Here is a 19,850-nt window from a genome sequence, read left to right on the forward strand (position 1 = left end):
GACTCTGCATGAGGTATGGATTGATAAGAAACCCTCTCTCTCATCTCAGGGTATTTTTTTATGATGCATATGTACATGTTCCAAAGGAGAAAAGAACCAAGTTAGATAGTAAATATGAAAGGTACATCATTATTGGGTATAAATATGGTTTAAAAGGTTACAAGATTTGGAACATAGAAACAAGGAAGGTTGTATACAGTCGAGACTTGGTATTTAGAGAAGTGAAGGATGTCATGAAACAGGAAGTCCAATTGAGGGAAAAGGAACCAGAGAAGATAGAGTTTGATCATAAGGATGAAGATTCAAAATTCACAAAAGAATATGAATTAGAAGAAGAACCACACAATCTGGTTTTGAGGATATTAATTCAGGAAAGAAGGAATCTAAAGAGGTATAGTCCATCTGGTTTTTGTATAATTTTTTGTTTATCTATTACTAATGTTGATCCTAGAACTATTACGGAGGTAGTGGATTCAAAGGATTCAAATTCTAGGAGAAGGCCATGGTTGAATAAATGGCATCTTTGGAAAAAAATTGGGGCTTGGGATTTGGTAGAATTTTTGGTTGGAAGAAAACCCATTGAAGCAAATGGGTGCTTAAGAAGAAGACAAATTGAAAAGGCAAAGTGGAGAAATAAAAAGCTTGGTTAGTAGCGAAAGGTTATTCCCAAGTGTTGGGAATTTATTTTGGTGATATATTTTCTCATGTTGCCAAGTTAGCTTCTATTATATTACTTTTATCTATTGCTATTGCTTTTTATTTTGAGATAGAACATATGGATGTGAAGACAACATTCGTACATGGGTATCTAGAAGAAGTGATCTACATGAAGCAACTTAAATGCTTTGTACTGAAGGGTAAGAAATAATTGGTGTGCGAGTTCAAAATTTATTTGTATGGGTTAAAACAATCACCAAGGATGTGGTACCAAAAATTTGAAGCATATATGTAGGGACATGGCTTCACAAGGAGAAACACATATCCTTGTATATAATTTAAATTAATTGGTGATTATGTTATTTAGTTGGTCTTCTACGTGGGTGATATGTTGTTGATTGGAAATGAAAGAGAAAGTATCCGGGATGTGAAGACCCAATTGTCCACTAAATTTGACATGAAGGATATTGGTGTTGCAAACTTCATTAGGCATGGAAACTAAATTCAACATGAAGGATATTGGTGCTACAAACTTCATTTTAGGCATGGAAATTAAATGACATCGGGAAAAGACAAAGATATGGTTAAACTAGAGGAAGTATGTCGATACAATATTATAGAGGTTTAATATGCAGGATAGTAAACCAGTGAAGATTCCTATTCTTGTAGGTGTAAAGATATCTGTAAAACAGTGTCTCAAGACATAGGAAGATGAAGAGGACATGTCATATGTTCCATACTCAAGTGTGGTTAGTAACTTGATGTATGCAATGGTCTATATCAAACTGGGCATTACACATGCAGTGGGACTATTGAGCAGGTTTTTTCCAAAACCAGGGAATAAGCATTAGACACCAGTAAACAAGGTTTTTAGGTATCTACCTAGCACCAGCGATTATGGTTTGTGCTACCAAGGAAGACTAGGATTAGACATAGTGTTTGAAATATGAGGCTTTGTTGATGCACTTTGGGATAGATATCTGAATCAGAGAATATACAAGTGGGTATGTGTTTAACCTATTTGGATGACTAGTCAGTTGGATGAGGAAGAGACAGTCTATAGTGGAACTTTCAACTACATAGGCTAAAGACATGCAAGCCACTCAGGAAATCAAGGAAGAAATTTGGTTTGGAGATTGTGTTCAGGTATAGGGTTGGTACAATGAGTTATAAAGATAGATTGTGATAGCCAAAGTGTAATTTTCTTGGCAAAGAAACCTACTTATTATTCAAAAACAAATCATATTTACATTCAATATCACTTTGTGTGGGATATGGCTAAAGACAAAATTATGTTGCTAAAAGATGTTTCTAGTAAAGGTGGACACTTTTAAATAATGTTGCAGGTGCATTAACAAAATTTGTGAGCACTAAGAAGTTTTCTTGGTGTAGAAAAAAAAAATGGGTGTTGTGGCCCTCGATTGATGATTTTGTACTCCCATGACACCCTACGTGCAAATAGATAAACAAGTGGGAGAATATAGGGTATATATTATATTCTTTTCACGAGTAGCTCAAGGAATTTTTACATTTCATTAAGCATAATAGGGGGGTCGCAGGGGGGCGATAGCCCTGCTACTGTGGGGTTTGCAGGGTTTGGGGTAGTCCCCCAAATTCTTTTTTTATGTGGACCCAAGGATGGTGGGAAAACCTACCCATGTTTTACACATGATGGTTTTGTCCATGGTATTTTGTAGATTCGATTAAGGGAACTATGATTATGTTACAATCTAGAGTTAATGGATTGGGGGTGTATGAATGCTTCAATAGGTATATAATGTATTGAAACATTGAAAGGAATATAATGAAAAATCAGGTTGGTTTTCCCAGTTTTGGGCTCCAAGAGAAAAATATTTGTGTATATTTTATGTTCTTACCATCGTATATTTTTCTACTTTTTAAGAATTCATTTGCAGGTAATTTCCATACAAGGTTAAAACATTCAATATACCAGTCAACAAATCTGGTCAGAGTGAAGCTGGTATAATTTTGTAAAATTCCTATTAGAGATGTAATCTATTTATCAATAGAATACTTTTAAATTACAAAAAAAGAGGACTCTTGAAACAAAATATTCAATTACAACCAACATAGATCCCTCATAATTATGGATCTACCAAATGCTACCAAGCATAGAGGGATCAAATCTCTCAATATATAAACCTCTTCATGAGAAGTTTGCACCTCAAGAGATTTTATTCCTCTCAGTAATTGTTAGATCTAGAATTAAGATATGGGTGAAAGCATGAAGATGGGTTACACTTTTGGGCCAATTGTGGTGATGAAATTTCAAGTTTTTCCTCTTTTATCAAATTACAACCCTCAAAATTCATAGAAGCATTGTGAATTTTGATTCAGAGTAAAAAGACAATACAATTACATTGTTGTCCTAACAATATTTTTGGAAAAAAAAAATAGTGTTGTATTATCTCTCAATTTTCCACTAAATTCCATATATGTCCTTCCAAAGTTTCGCAAAACTTAAGATGTATGTGTGTTCACTAAGCATAACTTAGTCTAAAATGAGTAATTATATATATATATATATATATATATATATATATATATATATATATATATATATATATATATATATATATATATATATATATATATATATATATATATATATAGCATGATCTACATGGAGAGGAATAAGTTTTTCATATTAGAAATATCTTTTTTTATGCAATATGATATTCTTTATTATTTTTTGAAGTTGGTGAAGTAATATTTCAATTGCATTTTGGAGACATATGTGTTCATGTAATATTTTTTTCAAATTTTTAAATAAATTGAAAAACCATGAGTAAGTGTTGAAGAGGAATCGTAAACGAATATAGTGGTATTTTTTGAATTTTTTTCATTATGTATATTTTATGTTATTGATTTTTTATTCAGCCCCTTTGAAACTGTCCAAAAAAATTTCAAGCATTATGTTTAAAATAAATTAGATGAAAAATATCATATGAATTCGAAAGTATCAAATTCATATGTCATTAGATAGAGGATTCTTTCATGAATCCAACATGATCAACCCCACCACTTAAGGACAAATTATGCCCTAAATCCAATATGGTACAAAATAGCGTTGCAAAGAAATCTGTAGAAGAGCTGTTGGAACCGCAATTTTTAAGACTTCAATAGCTCGATTGAGTGCTTTAAAAGCTTGATCGAGTGCTTAAATTAAAAATTCAAATTTCTCAATTGAGCATTCAAGTAACCCTCGATCGAGTGATATATGTGGTTAACCAGTGGCTCGATTGAGCTATATTTTTCGATCGAGTCACACGCTCGTTTGAAAATTATAGCTCAATCGAGCCATTAACTCAGGTTAGAAAATGACTCGATCAAGGGTTTGTTTAAACGCTTTATCGAGTTATTTTTAAGCACCTCAACAGCTCGATCGAGTGCTTAAAAATTTCTCAGTTGAGCACTTAAAATTGCTTAATTGAGCATCCATTTTCAGCAAAACAGGCCCTCATTTCACCAAAAAGTGTAACCCAACTCCATGCTTTGACCCATATATAAATGTTGGTTCTTAATAATATTATTCATATTTTTATATAAGTTTTACATCTACATATGTAAAATATTTTTATTTTAAATTTTATTAAAATCCTAATAATACAACTATAATGGGTTTTAGGTTTTTTTGGTTAGAATTTTCAATAAGCTCGGATTTACCACAGTCATTTTGTAAGAATGTCTACATTTTCAGTCCATAAGTGGATCCATCATTAGGACATAAATCCCTAAGGAAATAGAGTCGAGAGAACCAGAATATATATATATATACAAAAATAAAAATAAAAAATAAAGAAATGTCAACTTCAATAAACCTTAATAATAAATTATGTTAAGGAAATATAATATAAATACTAGAATCTTTATAATATATCCGTTTTTTATTAATTAAGAAGAAATTAAAGGTTGAAATTATATTATTATAAAAGTATACCATTATAATGATTAGAACATTATACTAACCTTAATATTTAAGGTGAATTAAATATTAATTGACCTAATTACCATAAATTATTAAAAAATGTTTTAATGTTATTATTCCTAGTTCATATTATTATTATTATTATTTTCTTTTGGAAAAATCGTAATTTTATTCATAAGACAAAATTACATTTTGTAAAAAAAAATATGTATATGGTCGGTTCTCATTTTCACAGGATATAAGATAGAAAAAAGTAAAAAAAAAAAAAAATTATAACTACTATTCTTTTTTGCGTTTCTTTTTTCCCACCTTTCGCCAACCTCCAATGTTAAGAGTGGCCGATACAATGGAAAGATGATTTTTGCTTGTATGAGTGGGAGTGTCTTTGTTAGAATTAGATCCTTCTGATCCATGAGTTCGCTTGATGCCAGTGATTTCCATTCCTGTTAGTTGAGATCCTCGGTTCTGCATTGGGTTATTGGGGTCTTCCTCCTCCTTTGGTGTACTATTATGGTCCTTTTGATCTTCCGTTTATGCTTTGTGTGTTGTTGTTTCTACTTTTTCTACTTCTTCCTCCAAGGGGGATGTATATTGCCATTCTTTTGACTGTTTCTGTTGCTTCTTGTTCCATTTGGGAGTTTGTTTTGCTTTAGGACAAGCACTGTGGAGGTGTCTTGTTTGTAGACATCCACGTTATCGAAAAGTTTTGTTTTCATAGTCTAGTGGTTGTGTCCACTTTGTATTATTGAAATTCAAGTTTATGCTTTCTGGTAGTCCCTCATTGAGGTCTACCTCAACGGATATCCTGGAAAATGTGAATATCCCCCTTGTGATTCTGTTTATTATTATTATATTAATAATCGATCTAATTACTAAATTCCTAGTAAAAAATTATAATGCTATTATTTCTAGTTCATATTAATATTATATTATTATTAATAATATTATATCAGTGTTCTATAAGTGTTAATCTATACACATGCATGAGAGGGAGGGAAAGCAAAAGGGAAGGGAGGAAGGATATAATCAGGAGAAGGTAAGGAAAGAAGGAAATGGGGGTAGGATTTAGGAAATTTTAAGGATTTTAAGGTAGGGAATCCAATAGTTGTTGATATCAAGGTTGTTTTCTCTGGTTAGATTGTTAGGGTTTTTGAAGATCTCCAAAGTTTCTCTAAAGTGTACTTTTAAATAATGGTTTTCTCTAGCAATAATTTTAGTGCTCTCAAGGTTTATATGATGTTTGGATTTTATGGAGTGCTTAGCAAGGGCAAAATAACAAACTTGTTCATGTCTAATATCAACAAAAATTTCTTTCATCCTGATTCTAAAGGATCTTCCAGTTTCCCCAATGTAGCATTTACCATAGGAATAGGTTATTTTATAGATCCCTTTGTGTTTATGTGGGTTAATATGATCCTTGATGGGCCTCATTTCCTAAGGGATACTCCTCATTGGTTTGAAAGCAATGGATACATTCTTCTCTCTTAGAATTTTGGCAATTTTATCAGTCACAACTTTGTTCTATGGAAGAAAAAATCTTTTACATGGTGATTAGGTATATGTGGCTATAGACTTCTTTTCTCTGCCTTTTTTTTTCTTCTTCTTTGTAGCCAATTTTTTTGAAGGACATTTTGAAACATTATGATATTATAAATATAATACTTTATTGTAAGGATTAAGTTATGCTTATTAATTAAATTTAAGCATTATATAAGTTATTTATTATATAAGTTAAAAACAATTATTAACATTATTTTTTAAAATTTAGTGATGATGATTAACATCCACTAAGACCGATGCGGTCTAGCAGACCATAAGAAGAAGAAGATTTTAATTAAAATTCTTTAGAATCTTATTTTTATGCTCAAAAAGAAGGGAAAGAAGCACACCAAGATCACTATAGTTGGGATGACTTAACAAGTCGATAAGATTGGAAGTGTGACAAATGTTAGGGAAGTGAGAGCAGATGTGAGTAAGGGCTAGACAATTTAAAGAAAGAGTTTTTCATCATCCACCCTCTTAGTGTCACAAAACTGACAAATTCTATCGTCCCAGGGAATGTTGGGAGTAGACCACTACTCAATTTCACTTTGAAGCTCATGAGAGTTAGTTCTAATCTTAGTGATGTTCATCCTTTTCTTTAAGCTAGTTGAAACACAAAGATAATTCTGGTTCTCAAGGGTGGGGTTGATCACCTCTTATAATATCTTATCTTACTTTTACCCTCCAAATCCTTATCATCTCATATCTTATCCTTAAATTTGGAGGTGATAGCATCTTTGACACTATCCTTGCTTCCTAGGATGATTTCCTCATTTATCCCCCAATGGTTGAGCCAAGACTAGGCATCCTTATGCCACCCATGCTTGAGGCAAAGGTGGGGGTTTTGACTAAAGTTAGAAACAATTTTAGAAAGCCTCTTGGATTCCATGTTATAAATATTCTTCTTATACATTAGATACTTAAACATAGCCCCACTTTCAATAGGGGAGAGGTCAGATTCAATCAGGAGGATAGGATAGGGGGTATTTCCTTTGATCCTGAGATTGTACGTTATGAATTTCTTTTGAATCATCTCAATCTTTCTCCACGACTCTTTCGATATACTGCAACCGCAGACTTCACAACCGTATATGGCAACAAGGGTGACGAGGGTCTCAAAGAGGAACCTTTTTTTACTCCAAATACAAAGATCAACAACCTTACAAGTATTTTCAAGATCATAATAAGCTTTCCAGCCTCCAACAATCTTTCTCTCAATGTTGTAATTTTAGTTGAGCTGATAAGGAATGTCAATAACAAAATATTTATAAGAAGAGACTTGTTCCAAGTAATTGTTATCATAGACGAAATTTACATGCGTGACCTTTTTGGATTTAATTATCATGATTTTAGACTTGTCGGTATTAACCATCATACCCATCTTGGAGCAATAGTCATGAAGAGTCTTAAATCTCTTGTCTAGATCCTCATGGCTTCTAGCAAGACGAACAATATCATCGGCGTAAAGGAGAAGAATAATGAAATACCAGCAACCTCGGTCCCCTTGCACCTAGCGATTTCCAAACACTCCTCTAACTTATCAATATAAATACCAAAAATGGTATGGGAAAGGGGACACCCTTGCTTAACCTCAATATTTCATTTAATATCTTTAGACCACCCTTCATTGGTCTTAATCTTGGCAACAATCGTCTCGTAGAGGCGAATCACAACAAACTTCAACTCAAGAGGAATCATTATCTCATCAAGTCTTTTCCAAAGCTTATCCCGAGGAAAAATGTCAAATTCTTTTCTAAAGTCCCCAAAGAAACAAAATAAATCATCTTTACTATTGTGACATTCCTCAGCAATGATCCTGATAGTGACAAGATGGTCGACAGTTGAGTGGTATCTCCTAAAACCAGCTTGCCCTTTAGCTCTTTTACCATGGCTTTCAAGTCAATGGCTAATCTTCTTATCAACAATCAGACCATAAAGCTTGGCTAAGATGTGGCTAATCATAATGGCTTTGTAGTTAGAGGGAACAATTTGTCCCCATTTTTAAAGATAGGCATAATAAGACTTTATGTCGAAAGCTTAGGGAAGCCATGCTTTACATCCAAATTGAGAAGATTGTGGAGACGAGGAATGAGGATAGATCTTCCCTTCTTGAAGATCTCAGCTTAGTATCCTTCAATATCTTTAGCTTTCCCACTAGCGAGCTTATTAATCCTAGACTCAACATCCTCAAGAGAAAAGACATCTTCCTAAATAGGAGTGCTAACAATGTTGTCCATGTTGTCTGTGGAATCACACAACTTCTTAAAATAGATGTCCCACTTTTCTAAGGGGATAGAATGATTATCTTTAAATTTACTAACATCTCCTTTACAATGAACTAAAAACTAATCACAATTATTTATAGTTAATAATATTGACTATTTATAACTATTAATAAAATTAATATAATTTATATCAAAAATCTTCCTGATCAAATCACATATAGTTTTACAAGTTGACGTGTTTCCAACCACTTACTGTGGTTCATCATCGAGACAAGAATGGATCGCTGAAATAGAAGACTAATATATATAGTAGAGATGCAACTGCTAATCCTAACAGTCAAAATATTTTATTAAATTATTAATTTATTATTTAATCATAAAAATGCAATGGATATCCCAACAGTCACATTATTTTATTAAATTATTAAATTATTTATTTATCATTTAATCAAAAAAAAACCTTGGAAAGAAAAATTAAAAAAAAAATGAATAAAAAAAAGAGAAGGAAATAAATAACTTATTTATTTTTACATTAACATAAATTTATTTTTACATTTATATTTTAATAAACGAATTTTGATAACATTATAATAAATAATAACGCTACAAATCCACACACCCACGGGGCTTTGGATTTATGGGAAATTAATAACAAGATAAAATCTCATAGAAAATATTTCAAACATTCCTCTTCACCTAAAATATTTTAGCATTCTTATTAATCATCTTAAAGGGTATGCTAATTATAAATAGAGACAAGAAACTTTGGATGAGTATCCAAAGAGGCCATGAAAGGACATAGGAGACAAATCTCTAAATCTACACTTACTCCATGCCCTATCAACATGCTCGCGTCTGTAGGGGAGTGACCTTCTACTAGGAATAGGCCCATTGGGGAAATACATGTATGCACCACCATTTGGAGGAAACCATTACTTGGTTTTGTGAGCTTACCCATGCCCCCATCTAGTTGGAACTCACCCGTTTTGAGGGAGAAGGAAATTGTCACAGAAATCAACTCTAAGACACAGGGATACTTGCTAAGATGGCAGATTTGGTACTATATATTGAGCATACACGTGGTTGCTTCAACTAGTACATGTATACAGTAGATTTATATTAGCACGTGAAGTCCCCCCTTGGAAGAATCATGTCGGACATGTTTGAACATTGGGAAGATCTACTTTACCCTATAAAGCACCTACATCACCACATGAAGGACTTGGATCAAAGGCTGGAATGTATAGAGCAACACCTCGACATCTGACCCTTTATTAGAGGTGTATTGTAGGTAACCCAAGCAACAACAAAGATTCCATCGAAGTTGCAGCGACAACAAAGATCTCGTCCATGTTGTAGCCATAAATTACGATCCATTCACTTAGTTTTCAAATATGCCCTTGATTTACATGTTTCTAGTTCCTATTATTCACTTCTAAGGTATAATCTTCTTACTTTAATTTTTGCTTTCTTAATACTTTGATTTTTTATGCTTCTTTATGGAGAATTAACATTTGGCTTTGTTTTGGGTCTTCCTATTGAAATATCCACTTGATATTTTAATAGTCATCATATACACTTTTTCTTAATTTTAGACTTTTGTGATCCATACTGATTTTTGTTGGTAATTGACAACTAATTAATGTAAATTTGGGTAAATTGTATTAGTTATTGACAAGTTAGTTCCATAACAAATTAGTAGTTATGTAACTGAGGAGGCTCATATATAAAACTGATGAATGCCTGAATTATTGTAAGGAGAATCATTTATTGATTGAATAGAAATTCCAATCCCATGCCCCGTGGATGTTTCCTTGACACCCTATCAGGGTTTTACCACGTAAATCTTGAGTTTTTACCTATATGGTTGTGTTCAGTTTCATTTATTTCTTGTTTAGATAACCTCTCATAACTACAAATGGTATCGGAGCGAGTTGAAGGCGAACGCTAGCGAAAGAAATTCAGAAATCTATGTGTTAAAGACCAGGAGCGAGAAGGATGTGTCTCAAGCACTACATTGCAGAAGGAGGTGTCTCGACCTCTACACTGCCAAACATGTTGCCTGTATCTCTGCCTTTGCGTGTGTGTGGACTAGAGCTCAGAGAGCCTGCTACCAAAGGAGAAGAGTTGTCATTGCAGAGAGGAAGAGCCGACGAGGAGGAGGTGTTGCTGGCCCTATGGCGAGGAGGCTTGGTCCATCTGTCTAGAGTCTGCGTGGACCATTACCATTGCTGGCTGTCCAGAAGAACTGGAGTTTGCGGAGCAAGGTTGTCAGGGTGGCCCATTCAAGAACTATTTGCATGCTAGTCGAGGAAGCCAGGTGGAGGCCCTATCCAGGTTGTGGAGCAAGGTATCTGTGGTATGCGTGTGAACCTAAGTGTTGTTGCCCATGGTTTTCATTGTTGCTACCTGTTGTTGGCCGACCTCTGTGTGTTGCTGCCTATTGCTGGCCGACCTCTATGTGTTGCCAGAGCTATCAAGGAGGTTGTTGCCCATTGTTGGCCCTATCCACCTGTCCAAAACTGTCAAGGAGTGAAGGTGAATCTGCGTGGAGCAAGGAGGCTTTGTCCAGAACTGAACGAGGAAGAGGAGGCCGCTACTGTGTGAAAATGGTTTCTAAAGGAAAATCGTTACTCACAGAAAAATTCGAGTATTTGTGAAAAAATATTCCTTTTTTCTTTGAAAGCAAATTTTTCCAAAAATTATTCGTTGTGGATTATAGAAAACCAGTGAATTTTTTTCTCAGAAAACTTTAGTGGTTTTTTTTTTAATTGAAGAAAAGAATTTCCCATTTTATTGGAGTAGGTTTTCTATCTAGTTTTTTTTTGAAAAGGAAAAAAGGAACTCAAGTAACCAGGAAACCCTAGGAGGTGAAAAACAAAAACCCTAGAAGTTGAAAGTCCAAAACCCTAGGAGGAAAGAAATGGCTAAAATGAAAAATGCAAAGTTCAAGGTGGAGAAATTCACCGGCCAGAACAACTTTGCTCTCTCGAAACTGAAAGTTAGGGATTTGCTGGTGCAACAAGGGTTGCACAAAGCTTTGGACGGAGCAAATAAGAAACCTACTAGCATGAAAGATTCAGACTGGGAGGACTTGGATGCCCGAGCTCTCAGTACCATCAGGTTTTTCCTAGTGGATGAAGTTCTCTTCAACATTGTTGAAGAGAGTACACCTTCAGGCTTATGGGAAAAACTGGAAAAACTATATATGACAAAGTCGTTAACCAATAGAATTTATTTGAAAAGACAATTGTACAGTCTTCGAATGAAGGAGGGTTCAAAAGTTGTAGAGAATTTAAATGTTTTTAATACACTTATATCCCAATTATCATATATGGAAGTTAAAATTCAAGAAAAAGACAAAGCTATAACCTTGTTGTGTTCTCTACTCGAGTCATGGGACCACTTCATAACTTTAATCAGTTTGAGCACCACTGATTCTTTGACATTTTAATCAGTTGTGGGAGCTCTCTTGTCTGAAGAAGTACGAAGAAAATCAAATACTGAAACCACTGCACCAGAAGCCATGATAGCTAGAGGATGATCAAAGGAAAGAGGAGAAGAAATAAGGGGGTCTTCCAGATCTAAATCAAAGGGAAAGAAGTGTGGGGAAAAATGTTGGCACTGCAACAAAATTGGACACCTTAAGAAACATTGTTGGAAACAAAAATATTATGATAACCCAAAGAAGGAAGCAAATCAGGTTGATTCAGGTATGACAGACGTCTACTGAAGAATTATGTATGATAGATGAAACTTTACCTGTATGTAATGTCTCTCAGGTTTTTGAAAGTTGGTTGTTAGACTCTGGTGCTTATCATCACATGTGTCCACACAGAAATTGGTTTACTTCATATGAAGATGTAAATGGTAGTTCTGTGTTTATGGGTAATAATGTATCATGTCAAACTATTGGGATGGGAAATATCAGGATTAAAATGTATGATAACACAGTTAGAACATTAACCAGTGTTAGACATGTACCTGAATTGAAGAAAAATTTGATTTCATTAGGAGTGTTGGATTCAGATGGTTATAATTTTACAGGTCAGAATGGAGTGTTGAAAGTCTCTAAAGGTGCCCTAGTCGTTATGAAAGTAGAAAAGGTCATAAATCTTTACAGACTCAAAGGAAGTACTCAGGACAGTGAAGCAGCAATTGTGTCAAAAAAAAAGGTACTCACCTATGGCACCAACAATTGGGTCACATGAATGAGAAAGGTCTTTAGGTATTGATGAAATGTAAATCACTTCCTAATTTGAAATCTTTGAAGTTGGATTTCTGTAAACATTGTGTGTATGGAAAACAGTGTAAATAGAGATTTAAAATTGGAAATCATAATAGTAAATATATTTTAGACTATATTCATTCTGATCTATGGGGACCATCTCTTGTTGTATCATATGTAGGTGCTCTATATTAACGTTTATTGATGATTTCTCCTGTAAAGTTTTGGTCTTTATGCTGAAAAAGAAAGCTGATGTATTCAATATCTTTAAACAATTTAAAGCAATGGTAGAGAAAAGAACATGCAAATCAATTAAATGTTTAAGACCTGACAATGGTGGTGAATTTACTTCAATAGAATTTGAACAATACTGTAAGGATGAAGGAATTGTTAGACACAAAACTACTATTTATACTCCTCAGCAAAATGGTGTTGTTGAAGGTATGAATCGGACTCTTATGGAAAGAGCCAAAAGCATGATCAACAATGCTAACTTGCAAAAGGAGTTGTGGGCAGAAGCAGTATCCACTACTTGTTATTTAGTTAACAAATCACCTTCAGTAGCAATTGATTGTAAAATTCCTAAAGAATTTTAGTCGTGTCAGTCTTGTGATTATTCACATTTAAGGATATTTGGTTGTGATGCTTATGCTCTTATTCCTAAAAATCAGCATTCAAAATTAGATCCAAAATCAAAATGTTATGTCTTTGTTGGGTATGACTATGCGGTGAAAGGATATAGGTTGTGGGATCCTACATCACGGAACATAGTCATTAGTAGAGATGTAACATTAGATGAATCTTCTCTTTTAAAATCAAATGTTGAAAGAATTGAACAGGAATAGGTATCGCCAAATCAACAAATTCAATTGGAGGCTAGACCTTTTGGTGATAGTTAAAAGGAAGAAGAGACTTCTAGAGAAAAATGTGTTGAAGATACAAAGGAAACTGCTGAAGTTTCTGAACCAGTTCAACAACCAGTCACTCTAAGAAGGGCCTCTACAAGGGAAAGAAAAACTCCCAAAAGGTATGAAGATTTTGCTTCATCTTTTGCTTTGATTACTGAAGATGGGGAACCTTCTTGTTATCAGGAAGCAGTAGATGATATAGATAGTGAAAAAAGGAAAATGGATATGGAAGAAGAAATGGATTCCTTAGCCAAGAACAATACCTGGGATCTTGTAGAACTTCTTGAAGGGAGAAGTGTTGTTGGATGCAAATGAGTCTTCAAACTGAAACAGAAAGTTGATGGAAGTATCGAAAGGTATAAGGCGAGACTAATAGCAAAAGGGTATTCTCAGGTTGAAGGTATCGACATTCATGAAAATTTTTCACCATTTGTAAAACTTGTTTCTATTCGTACTGTGTTGGCACTAACTGCATTACTTTACCTTGAGTTAGAACAGTTAGATGTTAAAACAAATTTTCTACAGGGTGATTTTAATGAAGAGTTATATATGGAACAACCAGAAGTTTTTGTACAAGGTCGCAGCAGAATATTAGTTTGCAAGCTCAGGAAATCATTGTATGGTCTGAGGCAGTCTCCCAGACAATGGTACAAGAAGTTTGACTCCTTCATGGTGAGCCAAAACTTTATTAGAAGTGAGTATGATCATTGTGTATACTTCAAGAGTTTCATTGGCATGTTCATTATCTTAGCTTTGTATGTTGACGATATGCTTATTGCAAGCAAAAGCATGGAAGAGATCAACAAGTTAAAGGCTCAGCTCTCTAGGACGTTTTATATGAAGGATCTTGGAGCAACAAAACATATCTTGGGCATGGAGATACACAAAGACAGGAAAAATGGTAAGCTTTGGTTATCAAAACAGAAATATGTGGAGAAAGTACTTGAAAAGTTCTGTATGAACAATGTGAAACCTGTTAATGTTCCATTAGCTTCCCATTTTAAGCTTTCTTCAGTTTTGAGTCCTAGAATGGATGAAGAAAGGCAGTATATGTCTCATGTACCATATGAAAATGTTGTAGGCAACTTAATATATATGATGGTATCTACAAGATCGACATTTCACATGCAGTTGGAGTTGTCAGCAGGTTCATGGCAAATCCAGGTGAAGAACAATGGCGAACAGTGAAATGAGTGCTTCGATATCTAAGAGGCACAAGTGACCATTGCATCATCTTTAATGGTAGTGAAGGATCAATCTGTGGATATGTAGATGTTGATTATACAGGGGATTTGGACAAAAGAAGATCTACTACAAGTTATGTCTTTACTCTTGCAGGTGGAGCAATTAGTAGGATGTCAAAGCTTCAAGAAACGATTGAGTTGTCCACTACTGAAGCAGAATATATAGCTATTTTAGATGTCAGTAAAGAAGCAATCTGGTTAAAGGGTCTACTTGATGAGATTGGAAGGACGCAAGAGAAAGTGAATGTACTTTGTGATAGTCAGAGTGCTATCCACTTGGCTACAAATCCTACTTTTCACATCAAAACCAAGCACATTGATGTAAGGTATCATTTTCTGAGACATGTGATCGATAGCAGAAAAGTAGCTCTTCAAAAGGTCCATACATGAGAGAATTGTGCAGACATATTCACAAAGCCAGTTACAGTAGAGAAGTTGCGATGGTGTTTAGCTTCTCTTGGCTTTCAAAAGAGATGATGAATGGGCATGGGCAAGGGATTAGGAAAATTGTTGTGAAGCTGGTGTTTGTTGGTAATTGACTACTAATTAATGTAAATATGGGTAAATTGTATTAGTTATTGACAAGTTAGTTTCATAACGAATCAACAATTATGTAACTGAGGAAGCTCGTATATAAAACTGATGAATGCCCGAACTATTGCAAGGAGAATCATTTATTGATTGAATAGAAATTCCAATCCCTTGCCTCATGGATGTTTCCCTGACACCCTGTCAAGGTTTTACCACGTAAATCTTGAGTTTCCATGTAAATCTTGAGTTTTTATCTGTATGGTTGTGTTCAGTTTCATTTCTTTCTTGTTTATATAACCTCTTGTAACTACAATTTTGATAAATTTTTTCAGATTAATCACGTCATGAGTTTTTGGTCAATGTTTTGAACCATCTAATGTGGTTTATCATCAAGACAGATGGTTTCTATACACTTTTGTTTAGAAAACAATATAATTTACTTTAAAAATAGATTATATATTCTAAAATATCGTTATTAAGAATATAAATTATTATTAATGAAATTTATTTTAACCATGTAAATTTCTTATTTTTAATATTCACGTCATTTTTTAAATTTAACCATTTAAAATAGAAATAAAGAGCTAAACACAATTATTTATAATTCTTATGTTAATAACTTTAATGTAAAATTGCTTTCAGATTTTTAACTAGTAAGCTAATTTTGGTAACTTTACCATAATTAATAACGAGATAAAACCTTTTGGTAACTTTACCATAATTAATAACAAGATAAAACCTGACATAAAATGTTTCAAACATTCTTCTTCACTTAAAATATTTCACCTTTCTTATTCATCAGCTTAAATAGCCTGCTAATTACAAATAGGGACAAGAAACTGTGGATCAGTATCCAAGGCGGCCATGAAAGGAGGCAGGAGACAAATCTCTAAATTTACACCTCCGGCTTCTTTAGCAGGATACGCAGATACCTTTCCATTAAACTTGTTGGCCCACCCACTCCTTGTACCCACCGGTCTTCCCCATCCAAAGTCGTTGTCGTACATTGGAAACGACGAAGAGCTTCCCAACATCACACTGTTGTCGCGTACCGAGCCGTCCATCTTGTATACAACCGGGTCAGCATAGAAACTTTGCAACCGCCCTCTGATCTCAGCATCGCGGTGGGGCCATATGATGCGATGCAGCAAGCCTGCTGCGGAAGACATATCGCAGGCCAGGAGCTCCCCCGCCGTGACCGTGGTGCTAACAACTTGGTGGGCGTTGGCGAAGTAAGCGTGAGGCAGAGGAGGATTCAATCTTTGTCGGCAATTCACTGAGAGCCTGAGGACCGTCGTCTCGTGGGGGCCAAGCCCGCGAGCCCGTGTGATGGCTTGCCATACGTGGGCAGAGAGTGCCTGGAACGAGGAGATTATAATTTGACTTTCTGAATTCTTCCCGTTGGCTCTGTCCTTTAGACTTTTGATGGTTTCCTTGGTGAAGTGAAATATTTTTTCGCCCAAAACAGGCGGACAGAACTTGTCGATCGCTAGGGTTTCGGGTAGGTTGAGAGCTATCCGGGAGCCTTCGATCTCGAAACACCGGTTGTGAAGCGGTGGGTGAGAGACTGTGGGCGCGCCTCTGCAGAGCTCTGCGAATGAGTTAATGAAATGCCAGAATGAAGTCCCATCTACGACCGCGTGGTTTATTGTGAAGCCTATCACCATTCCATCTCTGAGTTTTGTGACCTGAACACCATCAAATTTAGAATGTCTTCATTAACAGTGAAATAGGCTAAATAAATCTTTCATTAACAGAGAAAACAGCCCTAGTCTAATTATTCTAAAAAAAATTATGGGCATATATCTTTTTGGGGCCAATTTTACCTGAAAACAGTACAGATTTTTATCTGAAATCGGGTGGATATTTGTTAAAATTTGACTTCAAATCGGGTGCAAATTGGTTTTTTGGGGCCAATTTTACCTGAAATCAGTACAGATTTTTATCTGAAATCGAGTGGATATTTGTTAAAATTTGACTTCAAATCGGATGCACAATGGTTTTTGGGGGCCAATTTTACCTGAAATCAGTACAGATTTTTATCTGAAATCGGGTGGATATTTGTTAAAATTTGACTTCAAATCGTGTGCATATTGGTTAAAATTTGAGTTTAAATCTGGTGGATATTTGTTAAAATTTGAGTTAGGTGATCTCATGTTTCAGAGGTTTTTGTTTTTCATATTTTTTAAAAGATTATTAAGATTAATGCAATCAGGTTACAATTTGGGTTGAAAAATAATGGAAATTTAATAATATTTTGATAAAATTTAGTTGAAATTTTTAGAAATCCTGGTTATAGTTGTTAAATTTCAAAATTTTGAGTGTTTTATGGGTTTTTGATGGTGCTAATCCATTTTCACAATAAAAAAATTTCAAACATTCCAAGAATCAATTTTATTTTTTTTAATTCTGAAAAGATTTTGGTAAGAAATTTGATTAAAAATTGTGACCAGTACAACAACAATCTTTTTGAGAAATCTAGGCCCATTTTGGCATTTGCCAAGACTTTCTTAACTTTTATTAAAATTTGAATTATGTAATCAACAAATTCCTAGAAATTTTTTATGATATTGAATAGATTTGTATACTTAAAAATGTGTTTTAAACACATAATCGGATTGGGATAAGCTCAAAAAAGAACTGCAAGGAATTGTGAGAGAAGTGCAGATGGATACATGGATATAGTCATGAAAGATAATAGTATAGGTGCCGTTGAGTTCACATTTCTTGGATAGCCTTTGCAAATAGTTTATAAACTTTTTTGTATAACAGTTTTACTTTTTTTGGTATGTTACAAGTAAAAAGTAAAATCAAAAAGCACTATTGTTACCTCTTAACATTTCTTGGATAGCCTTTGCAAATAGTTTAAAAACTTTTTTTATAACAGCTTTACTTTTTTTGGTAGGTTACAAGTAAAAAGTAAAATCAAAAAGCAATATTGTTACCTCTTAATTTTCAATATGAGTATGGGCTGAAAAGGTTTCAACTCAAAGCTATTTTGATGAATTTAACTGTTTTATATAATCTCTTAAATACCTGCTACATTTCCATATGCCGCTCTTATCTGGTTTCTCGTACATGACTATATATGGTCTTTTTATTGAGGTTGGCTGAATAAGCAATCAGGATTTTCTGGGTTTTATGATGATCCAAACAAAGGAATAGTGCTTTCTGGGTTTTATGATGATTCAAACAAAGGAATAGTGCTATGATATAAATGGTCCATCTGATCTATACAAATATAGCTTTTTTTCATTATGGAAAAAAATCTCCCCCACAGTGATCGAAAGGTATAGAAAGGGAGAGCTCTCTTAAAATTTGAACAGTATCACAATAGATCTATTTCTGATTCTTGAAATTCCAAAGCTTTCGGAACGTAGAACTCACCTGGACTACCAGTAGAGGGAGAAAATGCCCGTTAAGGTTTATAGCGCCCTCTAAAGCAAAAAATCGACGAACGACTGGGCGGACCTCCGCCTCCATTACTTCTTGAATCGCGACATCTGGTGCGGATGCTTCGATAAAATCGGCGCCGGCATCGTTGCAGTCGATGTACACAACGCCATCAGGGGAAGTGATGAGCCTTCCCGCCAACGGGTAGAAGTAAACGAGGGATTCCGAGAGGCTTTTCTTGAGAAGCTCCACCGCCGAAACGAACTGGTTATCATCGGCGAAGGGCGTGTGGTATACGAGACCCTTCTGAATGTAATGGCAGCGTAGCATCTGCAAATCGGAAGGGCCGAGCTTGCATCGCTGGGGCTGTGAGGGACGAGCAGGGATTACTGTCGATTTTCGGTCCAGGTGGACGACTGGATTGGTCAACGGGGTTTGGGCTTCGACAGACATGGCGGAGAGCTTCAAAGGTTGCAGGGGATTTCTGTATTTCGGATGGGATTGAGGATGGGATGGGATTTCTGTATGTCTCACGGGAGGGCAAAGCATCGATATAATATTGCTGTAGGTTATTATATTTTTATGGGGCATCTTGACCAGTCAACCAGTTTTTGGTAGGAGTTCGTCAGAGTTTGCATCGGGTGTTGTCAATGTTTGGCTACTTTCGATTTTTTAATAGAAGAAGTAACTGGTGCGCAATTGTTTTTTTGGTAGGAGTTCGTGAAAAAGTTTGAGCTTGCATCTGGTGTCGTTTAGGGTTTTTTTTTTAAGAGAAGTAACTCGTGAGCAATTTTGAGGGCGTATATACTTTTGTTGGGGAGAAATTGTTTTTGTGTAGGAGTTCGTGTTTGGGGGAAATTGTTTTTTGGTAGGAGTTCGTGAAAAAGTTTGAGTTTGCAACTGGTGTCGTCTAGTTTCTTTTTTAAGAGAAGTAACTCGTGAGCAATTTTGAGGGCGTATATAGTTTTGTTGGGGAGAAATTGTTTTTGTGTAGGAGTTCGTGAAAAAGTTTGAGTTTGCATTTGGTGTGGTCAATGTTTGGTTAAGTGTTTTTTTAAACAGAAATGTAATTGTGAGCAATTTTGAGTTTTATATATAGTTTTGTTGGGGGGAAATTGTTTTTGGAGTTTTTTTTATGGAGGGTAAATTTTTTTTTTAAATTTGTAGATGTAG

General features: G+C 34.8%; 1 protein-coding gene across 1 annotated transcript; it reads right to left on the reverse strand.

Annotated features, from left to right (window-relative positions):
- Window positions 1–16,036: 16,036 nt before the first annotated feature.
- On the reverse strand, window positions 16,037–19,385 carry LOC149148635 (putative acetyltransferase At3g50280). The gene is made up of 2 exons (XM_089440868.1): window positions 18,672–19,385; window positions 16,037–16,972 (listed from the first exon to the last, which is right to left on the reverse strand). The coding sequence occupies exons 1-2, from the start codon at window positions 19,266–19,268 to the stop codon at window positions 16,100–16,102; spliced, it is 1,470 nt and encodes a 489-aa protein (XP_089296994.1). The 5' UTR covers window positions 19,269–19,385; the 3' UTR covers window positions 16,037–16,099.
- Between the last annotated feature and the right edge of the window lie 465 nt (window positions 19,386–19,850).

The sequence above is a fragment of the Pinus tabuliformis genome, chromosome 9 (assembly GCF_031772625.1).
Source record: "Pinus tabuliformis cultivar Carrire ecotype Pingquan chromosome 9, CPIR1, whole genome shotgun sequence".
NCBI lineage: Eukaryota > Viridiplantae > Streptophyta > Pinopsida > Pinales > Pinaceae > Pinus > Pinus tabuliformis.

Bases quoted from the DNA above. Each gene is read 5' to 3' on its own strand.
- LOC149148635 (XM_089440868.1), bottom strand. From the start codon at position 19,268: ATGCCCCATAAAAATATAATAACCTACAGCAATATTATATCGATGCTT. The intron at 16,973-18,671 runs GTGAGTTCTACG...GATGGTGTTCAG, and splicing joins TCCCTCTACTGGTAGTCCAG to GTCACAAAACTCAGAGATGG.